Source organism: Agelaius phoeniceus, chromosome 3, assembly GCF_051311805.1.
Source record: "Agelaius phoeniceus isolate bAgePho1 chromosome 3, bAgePho1.hap1, whole genome shotgun sequence".
Lineage (NCBI taxonomy): Eukaryota > Metazoa > Chordata > Aves > Passeriformes > Icteridae > Agelaius > Agelaius phoeniceus.
In genome coordinates, this window is record NC_135267.1 from 20,313,470 (window position 1) to 20,336,157 (window position 22,688).

General features: G+C 39.2%; 1 protein-coding gene across 2 annotated transcripts in view; it reads left to right on the plus strand.

Annotated features, from left to right (window-relative positions):
• Nucleotides 1–22,688, plus strand: part of KCNQ5 (potassium voltage-gated channel subfamily Q member 5) — a 280,186-nt gene that overhangs the window by 205,543 nt on the left and 51,955 nt on the right. For both annotated transcript variants that reach the window (XM_054630422.2, XM_077174831.1), the window contains one exon: nucleotides 3,833–3,959. In XM_054630422.2, coding sequence (XP_054486397.2) covers nucleotides 3,833–3,959 — 127 coding nt within the window. The remainder of the gene's footprint in view (nucleotides 1–3,832; nucleotides 3,960–22,688) is intronic.

Consider the following 22,688-nt stretch of genomic DNA (forward strand, 5'->3'; position numbering starts at 1 on the left):
TCCACCTAGGAAGGGAAGGGTTAGATTTCCAGTAAATTTTAACTTGCTCATCCGTTCAAATGCAGCCTTGCTTAATTTTAAAGAGGGCCAGATTTATAAACAGTGCAAGATTTTCCCATTCTGATGTAAATGTTGTTTCTCATTCTCATAAGTAATTCAAAATTAATGATGTTCCATTATATTATATATAGGACAGAGATACTTGGAATGCATCATTTCTTCAGTCTACAAAGCACGAAGTCTAATGATTTATTCCATTGCATGCCTTTCCAATTATGTTCTGATCGTCTGTTTCAATTGCTAAGGAACAAAACCCAAGTTATTTCAAAGCCTAGATTTATGCTGAAGTTGGCAATAAGCCTTCCAAATGAAATATGAAAAAATAAAAATCCTGGTCGTATTTGGGATGCATCCTTCCAATTTTTGTCCATGGAAGACCAAAACCTTGTGACTTTACAGCTGCCATAAAAAAAAAAAAAAAAAAGGTAATTCCCCAGCCTGTATTAACCCTGACAGAGATTTTCCTTAAAATTTTGACTGAGTGCCCCAACTACAAAAACAACACTTTTTTACACAGTGGTGTGCAATCCTTTGTCTCTCTCTGGTTTTGAACTGAGCCAATCCAAAATAAAACAAAGCTGTTATGTGTACTACTACTATGAAGAGGCCTGTTTCAATACATTATGTTTTTTGGGAAAATCCTTTCCCTTTAGACTTCATTATATTTTATGTTTATTTCCTTCAAAATCATCTTTTTCTTTGAGGAAGCAAGAGTCATTAGGATATAAAGATCAGTTTGAAACATCACTATTTCAGTAAGTGCAAAAAGAAGTGTGAAACCCCATATGCATTTTATTCAATGTCTTTCCTTTCCCTTTTTTTAAAGCTTATAGTGTACTTAAAAATCTACAGAATCTTGTTATGGGTGGAAGAAAATCATATATAGCATTTTTAAAAGCAGCAGTTCTTTTAGTATCCCAATGCACAGAGATGTATTTACTGTATTTGAGCTCAATATAACTACAGTTGTTATATTGCTTAAGTAGCAGAAAAAATTGTTTAAGTAGTAGAAACCTTAGTTAATTTTGAGACAATATAACCATGCATTAGTTTCTAATGGTTATAGAAATGGTAACTTTTTTCTCAAGGAATAAACAGAGAAATTTTGCATTGTTTCCTCAAGAAAAATCTTATACTCTTACTCCACCCACTAAAAAAAAAAAAATTAAGAAAATATATTTTTGCTCTTTTTCTCTCCTAAAATAGATGTATCTCCGAGAAGTTTCTTTTTTAGTATATGTGTTTGTGGGTGAGAGAAAAATATGATTTCTCTCTCTAACACACAAAGGCACCATGTAGTACACAGACTCTCAGAAATGTGCTTTCAGTACACAATAAATTTTCTCATCTTTGTCTCACTGAGCAAGCATAGCACCTAGTAATGGCTAACAATAGTACAGGTGATAAATACAAAACTGCATAGCACTGGAAGGAACCAGAAGAGGAAACTTTCCCAAAAAAATTGCCTCTTTCCAATTCCTACCGGCAGTGTTACAATACTGTTTGAACTGACTTGAAGTTGTGGACTAGTCCTTCCAGGATCATTGAGTACTTTTTGTCCTTGCCAGTTCCCCATCAGAGGCCCTGGCAGGGCTGGAGTACAGGAGAGGACACACTCCTGTGTGTGTGGATCAGCATCTGGAAGGTGCCTGGGACAATTCCGCTGTACCCACAGAGCGTACTGCCCATCTGCACACACCATATGTTTCCCAGGAAAACAACAAACTTCATTCAAATGAAATGTGATTAAGTTTTAACAAGAAAAGTATTTTATTGGAAGCAAAGAAATTTTCATGCTTTTCAGACCTCCTTTCCTTCAGTATCTCTTACACTATCCCAAAGAAGAAACTTCTTTAGGAGAATCAAATGCAGGAATGGCCTGGATGCCTGCCATCAACCCTCATAAATTCAGAGGCACCATCTAACAATGTGTAAACCAGATTTGACAATTCATGATTTAACTACCACTATAAAAGTGGTAGTTAAATAACTAAAATGCGTATTCTTCCTTTTTTCCAGTTGGCTTTCTGTCCATTTTTTTCTTGGCCTACACAGAATTTCCTACAAGGAAATGTACCACTGGGTAGCCAACTATTAGGAATTACTGTTACTATACAGGGAACTTTTTCAGTTTTGTACATAATCCTTTCTGAAGTTGTGCAATAATGGTGTCCATGAAATTAAGTTGAAGTTTCTTGTAGTGGAATAAAAAGAAAATCTTAAACAATCACACACATTTTTCCATGTTATTTTCTAATAAAAAATGTGGCATTTTCTTCAGCCGTGTTTTAGCAGAGGGATCTTATTCTACTTTTGTGACCTAGGCATTCAATATGGGATTTAAAAAACCAAAAATGAAGACACTGAGGAAAGCTCTAAAAGTGCCTTTCAATGTGAAGTAGCTACACAAGCTGACATTTTGGGAAGGAATGCTATGTTTTCAAATTGTTCTATGACAGCAAAAGCGATTAAGTCCACAATGTTTCAGTGGACTGCCACTAATCATAATCTAGTAAAGAACCATTACATGGCACAACATTAATAATGCCATTTGTACCAGGTGAATTAAAGCCTGAGCTGACACATTGTCTTGTAGAGTTGTAGGGTCTCACAGTCTAAAAACATGCAAAATTTTTATTGGGGAAAAGTCCATATTGGATCAACCCTACCCTTACAAATATTCCTTTATTTAATTCATTTGCAGTGCTTCCTTACTGGTACCACACTAATCCTCATCCTGCAGGAATAACAAATTAATTGGCTGACAAGGAACAACTTGCTTCTGGACACAGAAATACATTGGGCTGCCAAATAAAACACTACTTCCATCCTTTTCTTCTTGATGGGCTGTTTAAGAAACTCCATCAAGTACTTGTCTCCTTTTGTGAACAGACAGATTTTTATTTTGTCATTTCAAAACACATGACTTTGTGATGGTATTCCAGAAGAGTATCTAAGTTTGTAATTCCATACAGTGTATATGTACTATCACTGCATATTACTGACCTGCAGATCTCCTTAGGGTATGGAGCTGAATTGTGCACCAAGCTCTATTACTGCACTATTACCTCACTGTTGTGGTGAAATTTTTTTTAGAATAAAAATTGCATAAATACATGTTGATGCTTTTAAAATAAACAGTCTTAAAGAAGACTCCAATGAGAAAGAAAAGCAAGGCAAAATTTCTAAGTGCTTTCATTCACAGGTTGTCCAGGGAAGGTTATGCCTTGGGTGGGCATTAGTTTATTGCCTTACAAACAATTACATACCCATTGTATGTAATTACACCTGCATGTACCTTAACCTACTGCTAGGAACAGATTGATTTCCCAAACTCATAATCTCAGTTACTTCACCTGCATATTGCAGCCATGAGAATATTTCTCCCAAAACTTTTAAACTAAGAATTAATTTTATGGATGTGGATATAGAATAGCTGTGTAAATTACCTCTGCTCTGATGCTTAGCATCAAAGTCTTTGAGTATTTTGCTCTGATATTTTTGTCTATTATTCAGTGTTTGAAAATATTTAGTAGCTAATCTTAGTTGATAGTTAATGTTATTCAGGTTAGGCTTAGACCTTTCACTGTGAAGCTCTGGGGACTGTGTGCTGCTTGTAGATGTGTAACCATCCTGGGGAGCAGGATCCCAAGTTTGGCTTGGGATATTCAGATGCTCAAGGTGGATTGTCAGACACCAACAGTAGTGATAAGTTTCCTGAAGCTTATGTTTTGGTTATCTGTAACAGGAATTTTCTTATTTGTCTTTGTAGGAATTTGTGATGATTGTTGTCTTTGGTTTGGAATTTATTATTCGTATCTGGTCTGCTGGGTGCTGCTGTCGGTACCGAGGATGGCAAGGAAGACTGCGCTTTGCGAGGAAACCGTTCTGTGTGATAGGTGAGTGTCCCTGCTCCAGCTTATTTTGAGATAAACATCTCCCCTCTCCTGTTTTGTTTCTGAATGAAAACTGTTGGAACCAGACTGTTTACAGCAACCAGCTGTAAATCCAGAATAGCTGTGTGTCAACTCTCATCTACCCAGGGTTTCTTTAGATGTAAATCATGACATCCCTAAAAACCAGCCAGTCCATTTCTCCAGAAGACATTTTCCTATGAATCTCATACAGCTGGCCTATATATTGGATAAATGAGGAGTTGAGAGCTGATCTCATTGAAAATCAGAGGAGATGTATGCTTTGAATGGACACACTACATATTGTACATACATGCATAGATACCACACACATATGTGTGCATATCATGTTTTTCTTGTTTAACCTCTGTGATCAGACACTGCAAGAAGTTTGAAAACCTCCCTAGAGACATCTTATGACAACATGAAGATGTTTTCTTCTGTCTTGCTTTTCTCTGCATGACAATCCACATATCAGCTCTGCAGTGACACTAGCATAGGATACAATATCTTCTTCATTATTTCTTCTACATCTATTTCAAGACACTATTCCTTTCCTTCTTTGCTCTAGAATTTGTCTGTGACAGTGGTGAATAGACTCATAACCAGTCAAAACCCTATTTTGAAAAGGGATCTGTATGAAAACCGTTTCCCAATAAAGGCAGAAATCGAAGACCAAACTCATCTGATAATTTCTTATTTTTCTAATGGTTTAGAGAAACTGCTTTTTATAGATCATCTGTGAAACTTCAGGATATCAATATCAACTTCTGTCTCAACTTTCTTCCTCTCCAGCCTTTAATTTCATCTGCCTATATCTCAATACAATTTATGGATCAACTGGGGCAGGAAATATGTCCTTCCATACATCTCTACAGCAGCTAGTACATGGAGTCATATGCCTACAGCCATGAAACACATGGGTTTCAGTGTAAGCAGTAGATGAATGCCATCCTGGTAGATGAATGCCACCCTGGTCTAAACAGGAGTTACTCAGTGTTCCTTGGCATGGCAGACCAGTACACTGGTTAGGCCTAACGTGTCGAGCAAGTTTTTTTTCTTCCACCTCATGCCCTGGTAAATCCAGACTTTGTCCCACTAAGCCACTCCTGCAATGGAGAAAGTTGCATGAGCAGCTAGGAAGACACCCCAGATTGTCAGCCCCTCAGAAAGAAACACCCCATCTATTCTGTTTTATGAAACTGTGGGAGAGGGCAAGTATCAGGATTGGGATTTGGGTTTTTTGGGCAGCAGGGGAGGTGGGTAGATACCTTGCCAGGTCACATACTTGCCCCAAGATTTCCATGCCTAGCATAAAGTGGAAATCACAAAACATGGCCACCTTCCTTAACCAGACTTACCATTATTCCAAGATTTTATGGTGCACTAGAAATTTTGCAGTAGTCAGGTTTTGTCAGGGCACAATCATAAGAAAGCACCACTGTTAATTTAGTAAAATTAACTTACTACCACAATTTACAGCTTACTAAAAACACCTTTGAAGATTTTGAAGTTACTAGAACCATTTGACTTCTCAGAGTGTTTGTCTTGCTACTCTTCCAAATGCCATTGTATAGAAACACCGGCAGTTTGTTTGATTCTGCTTTTGTGTCTCCTCCCTTTCCTGTTTCCATTCAACTGGCAAGTTTTATTCCAGTGATTTGCTTCACTCTGAGGTGTTAATTCTCAGCAAAACTGAATGCAGGAGTTCTTCCTTGTACAAAATTCTGCATATTTAAAAGACGTAGATGTGGTGCTTAGGGACATAGTTCAGGGGTGGAGTTGCCAGTGCTGGGTTTACAGTTTGACTCAATGATCTTTAACGTCCTTCCCAACCTAAATAATTCTATGATTCACAGGGGTACTGTATAGATTTCCATGCCTTCCTTAAAACTACTCATACCTACTCTCCTACTGTTGGTGAAATAGTTCAAGCAGGTCTTCTGGCACAGATCACCCTGGGGGTGTGGGTTTGCTTCACTTGAGTATGGTATTTCCTCCTTTCTCTGAAATTCACCTGCTCTTCTTGTTTCATCTATTTTTATGTGAACAGTCCCTGGCCTTAAAAGCATCATTCTTGGAACTCTATTACTTGGAACTCTATCTCTTGTAGTAGACAGCAGTCTATTGCTTGTGGATGTCTTCCTCTGCTGGTGCACTGGATGGAAAGGCAGCTTTGTTCTGCAGCTCCTGGAAACTAAACCAATAGCTTGAATTTCTTGCCATTGACTGTTCTGCATGTCTCTTCTATTCATCTACTTCAGTCCATTTCTGGACTTTAGCATCCCAGAAGGGAGTTTCTGTTGTTCTGATGTTCATCATCTTTCCAGATTTGATCTTTTGAGGAAAAACCAAGTCATCTTGCATCTCTTGCTACATAAAGTAGTTATTTGCCTGACACCTTGGCTTTGCAGTCATGGCAAAGTGTGAGGCAGCAGCAAAGGTCAGGAGGCTGTGTTAGCCTGAGCACAATCAATAGATGATTATCTTCCTTTACTTATCACTCACTAAACCATATCCAAGATACTGCACTCCATTTTCCCCCTCCAACACCATACCTGAAAGACCTTAAAAAACTGGAGTGAGTTCAGTGCAGCCATGAGGATGATCAGTGCTAGAGCAGCTGCCCTGTGAGGAGAGGCTGAGGGACTTGTACATGTTCATCCTGGAGAAAAGATGGCTTCAGGGGGAACTCAATGAGATCAGTGCTAAGGCCTCCCTAAGAGAGATTCCATAGCCAGTTTGGGCCTATTACTTTTGATTATTTACTTAGTCATCCATTCAATTATTCCTTCCGTTTATTGTTACAGTGGAACAATAATATTTTAGAAGACTTAGTCTGTTTACTATTAATTAAACTTGCTATAGATCTCTGGCAGATCTTTTCCCTGATTATTTTTTGGTGATTAAACACAAATCACATAGGGCAGTGGCCTAAGGACTAGAAATAACAAATTTGAGGATTGCCCCAAAGATAACATTTAGACAGCCTTTATTTTTTCCATTAATAACCTAATAACCTGAGAAGTTTTATTCAGGGCCAAAGCTCTGTGTTTATCTTAGTGTGCCTACAATGTCACTACTCTGACAAATTAGTTCGTCAAGCATCACTGTGTGCTACCAGGTTAGTAATTACATCTAACAAATTATTTTACAGTTTTGTACCCTTATTTATTTCTGTAAAAATGGAAATAACAGTATAGTATTAAAACTTTGCTTTGTGTTTTGTCCCATGTTACCTGACATCCCTCAATTTTTCTGATTGTATATGAGCTTGTGTACATAACATAAAGGCCACAGCAATGCATCCTTACAGGCACATAAGGTACTTAAATATGTATATACCCCTTCAAATCTTAAATGTCACAGGTATATCACTCTGAAGCTTGGCTGTTAGCACTGCAGAACAGTGTTGCTGTGTTGTACTGCTCAGAAGAGCAGCAATCCAAGCAATGCATATTCCAACTGCTCTCTGGAGCCTCTGGAGATTAGGGGTGCTCACAAACCAGGAAGAACTTGATGCCTGTGCCTGAGCTCACTGAAGATCCTGAAAATAAAAGAGGACAAGTCTAACTGGGAAGATATAGGGCATCCACTCCCTGTAAAGCCATTTGGGGACACTGAAATAAATGAAGAGTCCATTGTCCTTCCTCTGGCAATGGGCTCCCAGATGGTGGTATGTTACCTGACAAAATTAAACTTCTGGCCACTCTCCTATATGTATCAGGGGATTTACCATAATCCTCTGATACACATGTCACAGACTGAGTGAGATCTCAGTCTGTGAGGGCAGCTTCCACTTGGGGCACTGTAAAAATATTTAGGAATAATAAACAACAAACTCTTGTTTGTTGAAGAGTAAGATCCTGCTGGCCTCACCTGCATGTCTGAAGTCCACTGAGCTCTCAGAGGAACTTCTTTCACTCCACTGACTCTGGAAGAGACTTTGGGACTCCTATATGAGAAAGCCCAACAAGAGCAAATGAATTTTTAACACAAAAATAGAATATCCTGAGTTGGCCCACAGGGATCATCAAAGTCCAACTCTTGGCCCTGCACAGCACCACCACCAAGAGTCACACCAGGTGCCTGAGAGCACTGTCCAAACACTTCTTGAACTCTGTCAGGCTGGTGCTGTGATCACTTTCCTGGGGAGCCTGTTCCAGTGCCCAACCACCCTCTGGGAGAAGAAACTTTTCCTGATATCCAACCTAAACCTTCTCTGACACAGCTTCAGGCCATTCCCTTGGATCCTGTCACTGTCACCACAGAGCAGAGATCAGTGCCTGCCCCTCCTCTCCCCCTCACAAGGAAGCTGTAACTGCAGTGAGGTCTCCCCTCAGTCTCCTCCAGGCTGAACAGACCCAGTGCCCTCAGCTGCTCCTCACACAGCTTCCCCTCAAGGCCCTTCACCATCTTTGTTGCCCTCCTTGGACACTCTCTAATAGTTTCATGTCTTTCTGACATTGTGGTGCCCAGAACTGCCCCCAGCACTCGAGGTGAGGCTGCCCCAGTGCAGAGCAGAGCAGGACAATCCCCTCCCTTGCCCAGCTGGTGATGCTGTGCCTGATGCACCCAGGACAGGGTTGGCTCTCCTGGCTCCAGGGCACATTGCTAACTATAATGCCTGAACTTTATTCAATTTAATGTTGGGGGTGGAAACTCCTATGACAGATTTTTTTCACTGTAAATTTGAGCCTACTTCTGGTAATATTACATTTCTCCAGGGCAGCCACACTTCCTGGTGGTCCAGCTGAGTGAAAGATTTCATGTATTTCATTTAGTCCGTTAGCAGTCTCACCACAGCTGCTTCTATTTTACCTCTAGTCAAGCTACAGCATGATGGAAATGTCAAAAGTTCAAATTTGGTTGAGGCTGCAGAATGAGCAAATTTCCAACAGGAAGCTTACGTCCATTATCCATAATCAGGCCCTTGAACTTCATGGCTGGCAAACCTTGTTTCAGAGCATTAAGTGATAGCAGCGACTGTTGCTTATTACTGGATCTATTTTTCATTAATTAGAGTGGTAATGAACCATCATGGGGCACTTTTGTCAAATCTTTATAAACAAATCCATATCTAGTGTGTTACAAAATCTTCTGGACATTTAATTTGAATTATTTCAATATATTTGTATAATAACACATTATGTGTCTGTCACCTTGGTATTTAGACACATCATATAGTTTAAATACAGACAGATGCTAACTCTGCTGCTCATGATAAACAATATAAACAGCCCCTTTCCAGTGTAATTTGAACTCTAAATAACCCAGAGATTGTCTGTAATTAAGTAAATCCTTGACCAAGAAGACATATCTCACATCACATCTCATTATAAATCCCAGAAAAAAAGGTTACAGCAAATTTCATGTCTGGGGACCTTCTGCCAGCCAAATTTGAACTCATCTCAGACACACCCTGCCCACTCCACTCCAGAAAATACTCTGATAATAACAGCAGTAGTAGTAGTAGTAGTAGTAATAGTAGTAGTAGTATTTAGATTTCAAATCAAAATTTCCTCAGATAATTTCAGCAGCCATAATTCAGTGCTATGAACAGAGATATTCTTTTGGCTAGAATGGTCCCAAATTATGTAGGTTTTTTAAATTAATATTTAGTGGCATATCTTCATGTTTGACAGTTCCAGCAATGCAGTTTTTAGAAACATGCAGAAAAAGTAATGTCTGTTTAATATCATCTATGGGTCTTATCCTTTCACACTTACTTTTGCTGACTACTACCCTTGCTGCTGAGTAAAGTAACATTTGCTGGGATTAAAGACATCAGGCTCTGATCTCCTCTTTCCAGAAGTTGTATTTTAGCTATTCAAAGGAAACCTAGTTTGGTGCAGTGCAGTTCGCATTGAAGTTTTTTTTTTGGTATGAGCTAGAGAATTCAGCAGCCTGGGTTTGTTCATGCTCTGGTTTTTTGATCTTACTCTAGTGTCACTATTGTGTTTGTGACATAGAGTAGATGAGCCCCTGCCATGAACTGGGCAACCTGGGATGAGAAGACAAAAGAGACAGGGTTGTGATTGAAAGGCTATTAAAAGACAAAGACTTTATTAAAAATCATTTCTTTTTAATAATAAAATTCCTGCATTAGACGGCTATAAAAGATATTTTCTTAAGCATGAAATCATTATCCATTTTGAACAAGACTAATATAACTCAGTACCTGCCCTGAAATGTTTAGAAATTGCTAATTCAGTTCCCTTTTGTTAGGAAAGTGTCCTAAAGGGAAATATCACAGTCAAATTATTTAGAAATAATGAGACTCCTTCCCATACTCACCCAGATTGTGTATATGATTTAAGCAGTCTTTCAAATTATTATTTATCTCTCATATTTGAATCTCACAAAATACATTGTACTATAATCATAAGGATAATTATAATTATAAGGATAATAATAAGGATAAGGGTGATGATGAGGAGAAGGATGATGATGATGGTAATAATATTATGATATTAAATGCTATTTATTATAAAATATTATGTAATATAAAAGTGTATTATAGCAATTCCAGTGCTGTTTATGAGCTGTGACTTGGAAATTTATGATAAGGAGGGAAGCAACTGACAGACCAAGCGGCAGTCAACCTTTTCTGGCTTAAGTCTTTGTATGTTCAGTTTTGCTCATTCAGTTTTGTACATTTTTTAGGTACTGGCTTTGAACTTGTTGCTACTAGAGATACCCAGAATATGAAGTTGCTTAGACAAATACCTTTATGTTCATAATCTGCCTTTATTTGATTTGATGTTCATTTCCTGCCTTACTGTGCTGAATTCCCATCATATCCATGGACAAGATAGTTTCTCAGATACCATAAGTATGTGTAAGTTTGCCTTTTCAAAATTAAGTAGTTATGAATATAAACACTGGTGTGGAAGTTAGAGGTAGACAGGATTGTGCCAAATCCACTTATCCACCTACTTGATTGTATGGAGTCTCAAAAGTAGCAAAATGGTTTATTTTTAAATTTTATCACTCTTAGCATCTAAAAAAATTATATTTTTAATGACATGAATGACATGTCAGAACATAAACTGATATGCAATAAAATTCTCAGCTTTCTTGGCTTCTTTCCAGATGTTGTGCTGAAGATCAGCTGCTCTAGTCTGTGGCACTCTTTGTAACTCCCATTTCAGATCATCATCAACTCTCGCCTGTAGCTTCTCTCTGAGAAGAATTGATTCTTTGTACAAGTTCTATCTTTGCGACAGTGAATTATGATTTCCCAGCAGAAATCTTGATACTTGAGGAATATTTTTATATTGGTCCAAAACAATCCTATTAGACTAGGTGTTTGTTATTTGGGCTTTTGCAGCTGCCCATTACATAAATTCATTACAGGAATGTCCTTGGCACTCATGTAGCCTCTCACAGGACTGTGACACCCCTGGTTTGCAGCACTGCTTTACTTCAAAAGACACTTTCAGTGTGTCTCCTATATTACTCACATGCCCATAATTACTCAGGGGTGCTTTGTCAGCATGTTACCATAAATTTGAATGCTCATATTTTGGTGTGAGACATTAGATAACTGCCAATCTGACTGTTTGAGCCATGATTAACTCTCTCACAATACTTCCTAATGTTCAGTCTCTAGTCACCTCTAGATATTGTATTGTGAGAAACTACCTCATTCACAATTACCTGTATTAAATCCACTTTCACCAATTCTTTTGAACAGATAACAGCTCTTTTTTCATTCAGCGTATGAGCGGTCAACATGCTGCTATTTCATATTTGCATTTCTTTTCCATTTCTTTTCTTTTAGTTCACAATTATCTCTCTTATAGCTGCTGAACCTTGTGATTTTATTGCTGTCTTTGCTGAAGACTAGTTTATTTTTCTTCAGGTCACCCCTGTGTGAGTGAGGTCTCCAGGAAAAGGGTTGTTGGTGCGGTTGGCTAAGAACAGTAGTTTCATTTTGCTTGACTGTATTGTTGTTTAGAAACACAGAGTTTTTCAGTTGCTTTAGAGGTTGTGTTTGTTTCTTCACATGCAGTCCTTTGGCATCTACTCAGCTTTAATTTGTTAACTGTCAATGCTGACAGTTTAAAGCATAAGCTTTGCCCACTGTTACACTCCATACAATCAAATTGATTGCCAGATGTCTTCATCCAGCCTTGCCACTGACTTATTAGAGATCATAAAGCTTGAAGAAATGCAGCTTCCACAGATGTTTCCATTCTTTGACATCCCTTCAGAGAACTGAGTGTTGCCACCAGCACTGCTGGAGTGACTGATGGGCACAGTAGTCCAGTGGGAGTTGCAGGAAATCTCTGTTTTTATGATCGTGCCTCAAATGGTTACATTCCATATTGGAATAAGATCACAATATTACCGGGTGGAACGTGCCCGGGCTCATCTGGCCCTTGCTGCTGGACCAAAGGCGGCAGCTGTGGTGTTTCACCTCAGAGACACCCCTGGCTGGCTGGATGCTGCAGCTGGCACTTGGAACAGGCCCAGGCATGCAGGAACTCAGTTTTACCTCTGGTGGAAAGGCGTCAGGCGATGGTGAAGGGAAAAGGAGACGGATTCTGCAGGAAGGTTTAATCCAGAGCTTTATTCCAGGGTCACAGATCTCTGAATCTTGTAACAGCTCCAAGAGAATCCCGACCGCGTGGTCGCCGTGTCTTTTAAGCCCCGGGGAGAGGGGGAGGGAAGGGGCAGGTGTGCCACCAACCAGGTGGGAGGGGGGAAGGCTCAGGGGACAATGACACCTGGATAGGCCAATGACCCCAAGGATGAGAAGCATCTTTTCAACTTTTGCCAATCAGACAACGCCCTTGCTGGAATGTTAAGATTGACGGACAGCACTTAGCAAGGGGGCAAGGGGGAGGGAGAAGGTATTGGCACTCTGGGAGGGACAGGGATAGCTGAAACAGGATATTGCATCACACTGCAGCAATTCCAACTGCTACATCAGGAAGAGACTTGTGTATAAGAGAGAAAATACAGATTTTGATTTCTCCATTTTATACCTGCTATAGTAAATACAGCAGTTAGGAAGGATTTGACAATGTAACAATATTGCTACTCTGTGTAACAGAGTTGCAGTACTTGTATCTCACATTTAATAGGGCTGAGTAGAAATACTTGCTATTTCTAGATGGCCATTTGGGCATGTTCTGCACATTTTAATTTCCTCCCATCCCTAGCACTTAAGAACCAGGTGCCCATAACCTGTTGTTTCCCATAAAAGAAAAATCAAAAATTTTATCTTTAAGCCTGTGTTGATAGCTCTCAAAATTGAGCTCTGTCCTTTGGTGATATTTGATATTGCTGTCAATAATAGATCCAAGGAAGGTGACCATCAGATGAGACCCAGAGCAGCCTATGGAAGCTCCTAAATGGGGTAAAGGAAGCCACTCACTTTCACCCTTGTGTTGTGCATTGCTGGTGCCCCAATGCACCTATGTGACCACCTGGGCAGCAGCCACTGCAAAGGCAGAGCTCCTTCAGTCCTGGGGCTCCCCTTTGCCAGCCCAGTCTATTCATGGCACCCTCCCCGTGGAGACTGTTTCATTTCAGATGAAAATGTCAAAAGGCAGAGTGGACAGGTTGTCACACAGTATGACATAATCTACTGTATTTAAGATCTCATTTTGTGATTGCCCCTGTCTAGTTTGGGAGAGTGATACCAGATTATGGGGTTTTTCTTTTTTGACAACCACTGAACAGAGCCTCTATTTCTTTCTTCATATCCCCTGCAACAGGAAATCTCAAGTGTGGCTGTGTAAGATGCCCCACATTAGTGTTCTCCAAATTATATTAAACTTCTTGCTGGCACAGTACTCCCTCTTAGGCTGCCCACACACAAAGTGCAGGTGGGATGGCAGCTGAGGGGAAGGAGTGGCTGGAGATGTCTAGTTCTGTATGTAAACTGAATAAACTCTATTTACAGAAACAAAGGAGTCCCAAGAGGCAGTCACCAATGGTACAGACATCCAAAATAGCTGTATAGGTTAGAAATGCAAGTTCTGCTTTTAGGCAGCAGGGAGAGGGTTTTGCCTCTGAAAGGAGGGTCAGAAAATTGAATGTAGGAACTCTTTCAGCAAACACTGAGGGACCCATTTTGCTGCCTTCAACATCTGTGTTAGATAAGTCAGCTAGAGACTGGATACCTTCTGTTTCCCCACCACCCTGTGAATTTGAGAGCAGATTTTTAATACTCTCTTCCCTCTCCACCTACAAAAAGGCTTTTCCTCTCATCAGAGACATGTTTTTCTCTCCCTGCTCATTTCAGCATCTTTACTTGTCAGTTTCCACCCATCCACTTTCACCTACACACCACGGATTTTCCTGTTCCCACCTTTTTTTGGCCTTTCCACTCCCATGCCATTGTGTCACCTTCACTTTATCCACAATCTGGGAATGTATTAGATGAACATTTCCAGACCCTCTGCCTACCTGCCCCTGCCTAAGGTTTTTGAGTAAGAAGAAGAGGCCATGAAAGGGCACCTTCCTGCCTGTAGATTCCTCCCCTTGTGGCTGCAAGGATCCAGCACGGACACAGCAATGCTTCCCTGCAGGGCTGGGTCACTCAGGAGTCCTGGCTGGTGTCTCTGCACTTGCTGACCAGTGCCAGAGACCCCTAATGATGGTGTTAGTGCCTATAGCCCAGAATAGCCAGTCACACATGGAGTAATCAGTGCCTGAGACACACAAGAATTTGGATCCCCTGAAAAATCTGATTCCAGCAATTCAGGGGAAAACATCCAAGCTTTTTTTTAATTTTCCCTGGTTATTCCTTTATACCTCAGAGCAATGAACTTTACAAGTCAATTACAATTCAATCTTGTCATTTTTTTTATCAAATTTAAATTGTCTTTTGATCTCACTTTTATAAGAAAGGGTAAATAGGAGGCATCCAACAGACCTTCTTATCTTCCACTAGTTTGCATGCCTCTATCTCATATTTGTCTTCTGACTAACCACTCCTAAATTATTCAGCCCTTTCTCCATACACAAGTCTTGCCATGCTGTAGCTACTTTGTTCTTTTCTTGACGATTACTTTGTGGTTTGCTTACAGCCTGATGTAATGAGCATCTTTACTCCCCAGGGGCATGGGTCTGGCATCCTGTTGCCTTTCCCTCCAGAAACCTTCAGATGTTTTTCTCTCCACTGCAATAGCCTTTTCCACTAAGGTCTACTGTCATCCAGCAACATACAGCCATAGTAAAGGGACTAACAAACCTTGTTTTGCAGTGCTTTCAAGGCACAAACCTGTTTCTGCACAGAATAAGTGAAGATTTATGGGAAGAATCTGCATGTGTTACTTGCAGTTTGTTTCTTTAGCTGAACAAAAATCGGGTTGGCAAGCACTAGATCAAAGACACAGCTTTAAATGTTTCTGTCAGCCTCTCTTAAAGCCAAATAAAACTTGCATTTAGTAAATGCTACTGTATTCCTTCTGACAGATACATATTAATTATGTTAAAGATCAATTATTGGAAAAGGTTAATTAAGTATAAATCCATGAAAGGCTTGCAATTGAACTTAATCTTAGCTTGCAGGAGGCCCTTAGATTTTTAAGATTTATTGAGACAGCTGTTAATAGCATGAAAATGTCTGCTGAGGACTTATTCAGTCCATAGAAAGATTGTGTACTCAACAGGGCCATGAACAATAATTGCACACAGTACAAAGGCAGGTGAAATATTCCCATGAGTGTTGTTATTCTTATCCCAACTAAATAAAATATGGCACCCACAGCTACAGTTTAAAATTCAGTACTCATTGAGCCACTGTGTTTCTCAGGCCATAGAGAAGTATTTTGGCTGTCTACAGAAGAAGGTAAAATTACATTATTTAGATGTATTTGCTGTCATGGTCTAACAATATGCTACAAAGGAACAGGGTACATATACTTTTAATACACTGACACAGGAGTGAGCAGCATTGGTTGATGCATTATTAGACATGGAATTAGGATTTTATTATAAAATTTTAGAAAATGACAAAAGAAAGATATTACTCATCTTCATTAGTCCACAATTTAAAAAGAGAATATTTAGTTTTCACATCTAAAAAATATCCAGTATTGCCTTATTAAAAATATTCCTTTTCTTTCTGGGTCAGAGATTGTTTGGAGTACCAAGTTAACTTTTGTTGTATTTGCTTAGCTTTCCTAAGAATTGTCTTTGACTTGTTTCCAGTTCTCTCTTTGCCAGAAAATATATCTTTACATTTTGATGAGCTGTTTTTCTAAGTAGACCCAATTCAGTTATATAAAAATATCATTTATTATTCCAGAAAGGTGTTGTTTGTATTTCCAGGAGGTTACTTTCATTTCACTTTCATTAAAATAGTTTGCTTAATCAGATTATTCCAATATATTGCAAATGAAAACAATAAAGGGAAAGAAGGGTCCAAGGTGATTCATCTATTTGATTTCTTCACTGGGGTATTTCTTAGCTGATGATAAGAAAAATCCAAGTTTCTATGCACAGATCAGTTTTAGTGGACTCCTTAAAATGAAAGGCAGTGACTAATGTAGCCATTTCCCACTGTTAGAAAAAAAAAAATCAGTAGAGAAGAAGTATTAACCTCTGGATTTTTTTTAATTCCACTTCAGTGCCTGGGCAGTATTACATATTTTTATAGAACTTTCTTCTCTTGTATGTGCCACTACAGTACATTACTCTCTTCCTGTTTTTCAACAGCAATAAAAGTCAATTTTCACACTCATCTGTGTTTATCTCTGAATTATCTTGATATGCAATACCAGCTCACTTTCCTACTTCTAAAAATACTGTGTTGTTTTGCATCTTGCAAAAAGATTAAAGAAGGAAGCGAAATCACCAACTTGTTTTGCCTGCAATGACAATTAAGATGATTTCCATCCAGATGGTGTTACGTATTTGAAAACACAAAGACCTTTTGGCTGGAGTGACAACAACATCTGCAAAAATCAAACAGCATCATCCATCCCAAGAATTTCCTGAAGATATCCTGCCAATTACTTTTACTAGTAGCTGATGATTAATCGTAACCTCTCTGGCATCTGAGCAGAGATCTGATCCCTGACCAGAAAGAAAAGCTATATTCAGACAGAGCTGAAAGCAAACTTTGCCAGGACCCAAGATCCTGAGCATCATTATTTTTAGAATATGCACAATTCAGATTATCTCGTATTGCTTTGGGGGGGTTTTGTTGTTGCTGGTGGTGTTCAGGCTTTCTTTCTCTGTAAAATTGAGGCCTTGTAGGTGTAAGTCTGCTCAGCTTCTTGTGGGAGGTACAGAACTCAACTTCCTGCCTCTCCCAAATTACGTTAGAGATCTTCAGGTGATATAATTCAATGAGTGCTATTAAATTGCTTTTTGGAGGGGGAGTTGTAGGCAGAAAATAATTCTTGAGAATATCATTTGAGGGTGAATTCAGGTGATCTCAAAAGTCTCCAGAGTAGTCTCTAAAAAGCCAGTTTTCAGATTCTGGCAATCATGCAAATACTGACTTTTACTTTGCTGATAAATAGTTCTTCTTCTTCCAGTGAGATAATTTGCTAAACATGACAACACACATCATCTTTCTAAATATCGTTCATCTCTCTGTTCAGAGATATAATTACAGGTAAAGATATTGAAAATTCTTGGTTTCTGGGATAAATACTTATGCAAGGTCACTGTAAGTTCAGCCCATATGTGACCAAATTTTTCTGTCACAATTATGTGAAATATCCCACTGATTTTATAGTAAGGGAACATTTACAGAGCAAAGGAACTACCACCTGGTAAAAACATTACATTTGCCTCTTTTCAATATAACTGTTGCAGCATATTCTATTCATGTTTTGTATTCTTTGCTCTCCTGAACTGGTAGAGGGAAGTAGTTAATCCCTTTTTTCAAGATAACAGCAGTTTTCCAGCCAGTTTCTGGCTCTTTGACCTTTTCTGCCCTCTGACCATTCTGAACAAGTGCTCAAGAAATAGTGATCCAATTCTGTCCCTCACTGAATACTGCTCTATTAGGGTATTCAGAGCCTTAAACTCTATGAATGTCTTTTTCTTTTCTTCTTCTTGTTTTTGGTTTTTTTTTTTTTTTTTTTGCTAGCCCACAGAAGCATGAAGTACAGCCATGCCCAATATGTTACTAGGCTGTGCAAAAAGGCTGCTGCTCCAATAGTCAAGTTTGTGCAAACAGACCTTTTCTTTTAGGAATCTGAAAAAGTGCAAACTTATTTTCAGGTACTGATGTGTGGCCAAAGTCCAATGTCAGTCGTCAGGCTTTATATTAAACTGCTTTAAATTGCCAATTTATATCAGTTTAGGATAAAGCCCATTGATTATATATATATTTTTATAGTATTTCTATAGTGTGATGTGCTCAAATACAGTATTCTGGAATGTGTATTTTGTTTGCTTTGTGCTGTAGTGTCTGGTTAAGCTTCAAAGTACATTTCTACATTGATTAGATGATGTCCCTTGGTTGTGGCCAGCCAGCTCCAGGGATTATTGAAGGCAAATTGAAGAGAGTTCTGAGAATAGCAATAAGGACTGGAAAAACAGATATCCAAAGAGATATTAGAAAAACTGGTCATTCCTCCCTACCACAACTACCACCTCTTAGTGACTCAGAATAGAAAGCTGTTAAGTGTTACTATGCATTGATTGCTGCAAATCTCAATTAAATCCTATTTGAACTCCTCAGCAAGTGAGAATAATTGCTCACTGTGCTGCCATAGGCGTGCATGGCCTGTGCCATGTTAAGCAGAGGGACCTGATGCCAAAGCTGTCTCGTGCCCTTGGTGGAGCCCAGTGTCTCTGTAGCACCACGGAATCATAGGGCTGGGGTTTTTTCAAAAGTAACTTTGAAGCTGAGGATAATGAACTTTCCTGAGAACTATTCAGAAATGACCACTACAAGCTGTGCCTTTTCTCTGGGTCATGGATAATAACTCTAGCTCAAAATTAGACCTTAGAAGGACAGCCTAAGGGTAGCTTAGCGTTGGTGATACAATTGCCCAGTTAATTTCCTTTGTGAGTTAATACAGCTGCAGGCTAGATAAAACAATCTCTTGAGATTTTCTGTTAAATTCTGCAGTTTTGGGGGCAGATATGCCCTACTCATGTCCTAGTTTGTTGCCTCTCTTTACTGATCTGTAGCTGGTGCAGACACAGTAATTGACAGCCATTGACATTTCCTGCCTATTCTAAATAAGAATGTGTGAACTCTCAGCATTTTCTGTGAATTTATAGCAAATACTATTTTGATGATCCAAAAATTATTAAATATTATTCATTTTTCTATTCGGATAAAATAAAAGAAAAAAAAAAATCACAAGATTCATTTAACCTGTATTGTCTCAAAGTATCATTTGTATTTAGAGGAAAGGATGTTTCAACATGTTAGCATTAAATGCAGGCAGCAGGAAAAGCTCCTATAAATATATTCTTCCTTTGAAGAAGATGAAAAAGAGAGAGATCATGCAGGTTTGTGTATTAGTATGAGCATGTGCATGAGCTTTGAGCAGATGAGAGATTGTCATTGATTACGTTTCCCAATAATCATAGACTCACAGAACAGTTTGGGTTGAGAGAAGCAAAACCTAGTTCCAGCCCCTGGCCATGGGCAGGGACACCTTCCACTGCACCAGGCTGCTCAAAGCTCCATCCAGCCTGGCCTTGAACACATCTGGGAAAGGAGCATCCATTCCCAACCCTCTTTCAGTAAGGCCATTCCCCCTTGTTCCATCATTACATGCCCTTGTAAAAAAACATCCTGACATTCTTTCTGTAACTCTAGAGATTGTCCTGATGGTACATCAAGGTGTTGGGACATGGCACAATATCCAAGTATAGCTTTTGTGTTTCCCCCTTTAGCTGGGTTCATTCCCATGATACCTATGAATGCTGTAAAATCTCACAACATCCAAGAAGCTCATGCTAGGAAAGTTGCATTGGAGAAGTCATTAAAAGTAAAACAATCCCTTGTGATGATTTATGATGCCTCATTTTCTCCCATTATTATTCTAGCAGTCACATTATTAATCTCTCAGCTGGCATTAGAAATGCTGATAGTTTAGGAATGCCAACCACACCTCCATCAGTAAGACAAGCAATCCAGAGTTTCTGACCAAACTTGAGCAGCCTAAGGCAGCCCAACACTGGCCTTCCTCTGTGAGGGGGGAACTTGGACTGGCACACCTTGCATGAGTTATGTAAGTTTGGGGTAGTTGCATTACTGGCCTTCAGTTACTTGTGTTCTGTGTTACTGTTTTAGTGACACTGGACAATACACAGATGTAATCTGTTACACTCATGAGTTCTGGAATCATCTTTTTTTGTGTGTTTCTCATGAAGGGGCCCTGTTAACATGGTGCCTGTCAAATAAAAAATCTTTCACCAGTTAATTTGCACAAAATTTTGTGTAATCTCAAAGGTTTAGTGAGTGGTACTAGGTGAAATGCCTGAAGTGGAAGAATTAGTTGTTTGAAATTTCATTTAAAATTAAGTGTTCAAAAGTGACCAATGCAAAAGCTGCTGAGATGATTTGAAATCTCAGACTAGAGTTAATGAGGGAGATTGTTTTCTGCAAGGATAAAAATCTGAGACATATTTCTAAAGGGTGAATAAAATCATCATCATGGCTGAAGAGAGGCTTAACATTTTGGGAGATCATACATAAGATATTAGCTTAAGAAAAAAATAAACAAAGGGATAAATGTACATTAGAAACTTCTGTCTTTTAGTTAAGTCATTATAGAGAAGTTGGAATTATACTGCCCATTACTCAATCTCACACTGAAACTTTTCTGGTGTTTTACAGAAAGATTCAGAGTGAAAACTGAGAGCCCATTAAATTAAATGAAATATCTCTAATTAATTCTACCTGTTTTGCTATTTTTGCCTCTAAAAGATAAAGACGAAAATAGTAACAGAAGTCTGGGAAAGCCTTCTTAAAATACAGAAATATCACAGAGACTTTTGCTACATTCCATTCCAATATAAAAGGAAGTTCAGAATAATATTTTTCTCTCTTGGTTTAAAAGAGGGCAAATGCCATCTGAAGCATATTGTATAAAAGTATGGCACAGAGAAAAATCATAATATATTTAACTTTTCCTTTTTTCCAGGGTATGTTTAGGTAAGAAAATCAAGAAGTTTTAACATACTCAGAAGTGACTTTCAATAATTGCAAACTTTTCTTAGGACTCTGATTTCATTCCAAGAAAGGTTTATTTTGATTTATCTTACACATGTTCCTAACAAGTTAAACTACACTGAAATAATGTGCCTGCCTGCTTTCCCTGCCTTCTAGGGAAACACAGCCAGGAAGGGCAATGGACACATTCTTACCTTCCCTATTTCCAGCTGAGGACTTAGGGATAGAGTCTTGGTGGGAGTTGAGGATGTGAAGAGTGAAGAAGATGAGAGAGCAAAGTGTGAAAAAAACCACCACCCAGCTAGGAGGATTCTCTTCCCTTCAGCTGTTTTTCAAACAGGTTCCGGTGCATTTCCTGCTCCCCTTTTTCCTCCACCTTTCTTCCCTCTAGGGAGAACCTCATCCTTGCCCTCCAGATAGAAGAGCATACACAAGTAGATAATTCCTTTGGACCAATGCTTTTTAAAAAGGAAAAGACAACTATGCTACTATTGGCTTCTTCGTCTCTCATGTTCAGAGGGGACCAGAGACCCTCAGTGGGGCAGAGGGCTCCCAGCAGGGCAGGGCAGGGCAGAGGCTGTGCTCTGCTGGCAAGACTGAATAATTTGAATCTTTTGCATTGGGGTCATTCACAAAACTCTATGTTATAAAAAAAAAAAACCTGTCAGAGCTCTGGAATAAGTAAGAATAAGGGCAGGAGCAAGTAACTGAATTTTTTAAAACATTGTCCTATTAGAAGTATTGGAGGGTGACCAAAACCCCCAGTAAGCATTTTAATAATTTCTGAAACAAATGCATAATTCCCAATATTTTGGGTGACCTTATTCTTTTTTAAATTCTAAGAATGATTTTAGGGGCATACACTGCTCTTCTAATGATCTCTAATTTGCTGCTAGCCACTCACCACTAAATAAAAATGGCTGTTCTGTTGCTGCTCCTCTCGGAGTCACTGGGACAAGTCAAGATCACCCTGCCACCGTGTCAGTCACCAGGGACACTGTTTCTTCAGCACAGTCCATATTGCTCAAGACATTCCAGCACCTTCTATGTTAGTCTTGGATCCCAATAAACACAACTAAATATAGAAAGAAGTTTGCTTTAGGTGGGTACATGTGTGCTACGTGTCTATGCTGGCAGTATAGTCAATCAGGATCTAGGGTTTAGTTCAGCAGGGTACAGAGCGGTGCCTGTCCCCTGTTATACGATATTCCCTGCTCCCCAGTCACTTCTCCTGAAGAGTACAGCTTTTCCAGGTCCAAGAACATAGCTGCCAGATCTAGGGGATATCTCAGATACCGTAAGACATCTCAAATGGCACTGGACAAATAAATTTGAGCAGCTGAATTAAGCCTTCCTTGTGCCAAGCCTGAAGTGTGAGGCAGCTGAGCAGCCAGCAGAAACCTTCCTGAGGATTAGCTGCACCTCTCTCAGCTGACGTGGTTACCTTGTGCTGCTTGGGGAGTTTAGACACCTGCTTCACATGTAGACACCTAAATTTAAATATCTTCATGTGGAGCTCAAGTCCAAGTCAATCCAAGTCCATCTATTTTTCTGATCTCCGTTAGAATTTGTGATGTCCTTAACTTTTCCTAGTC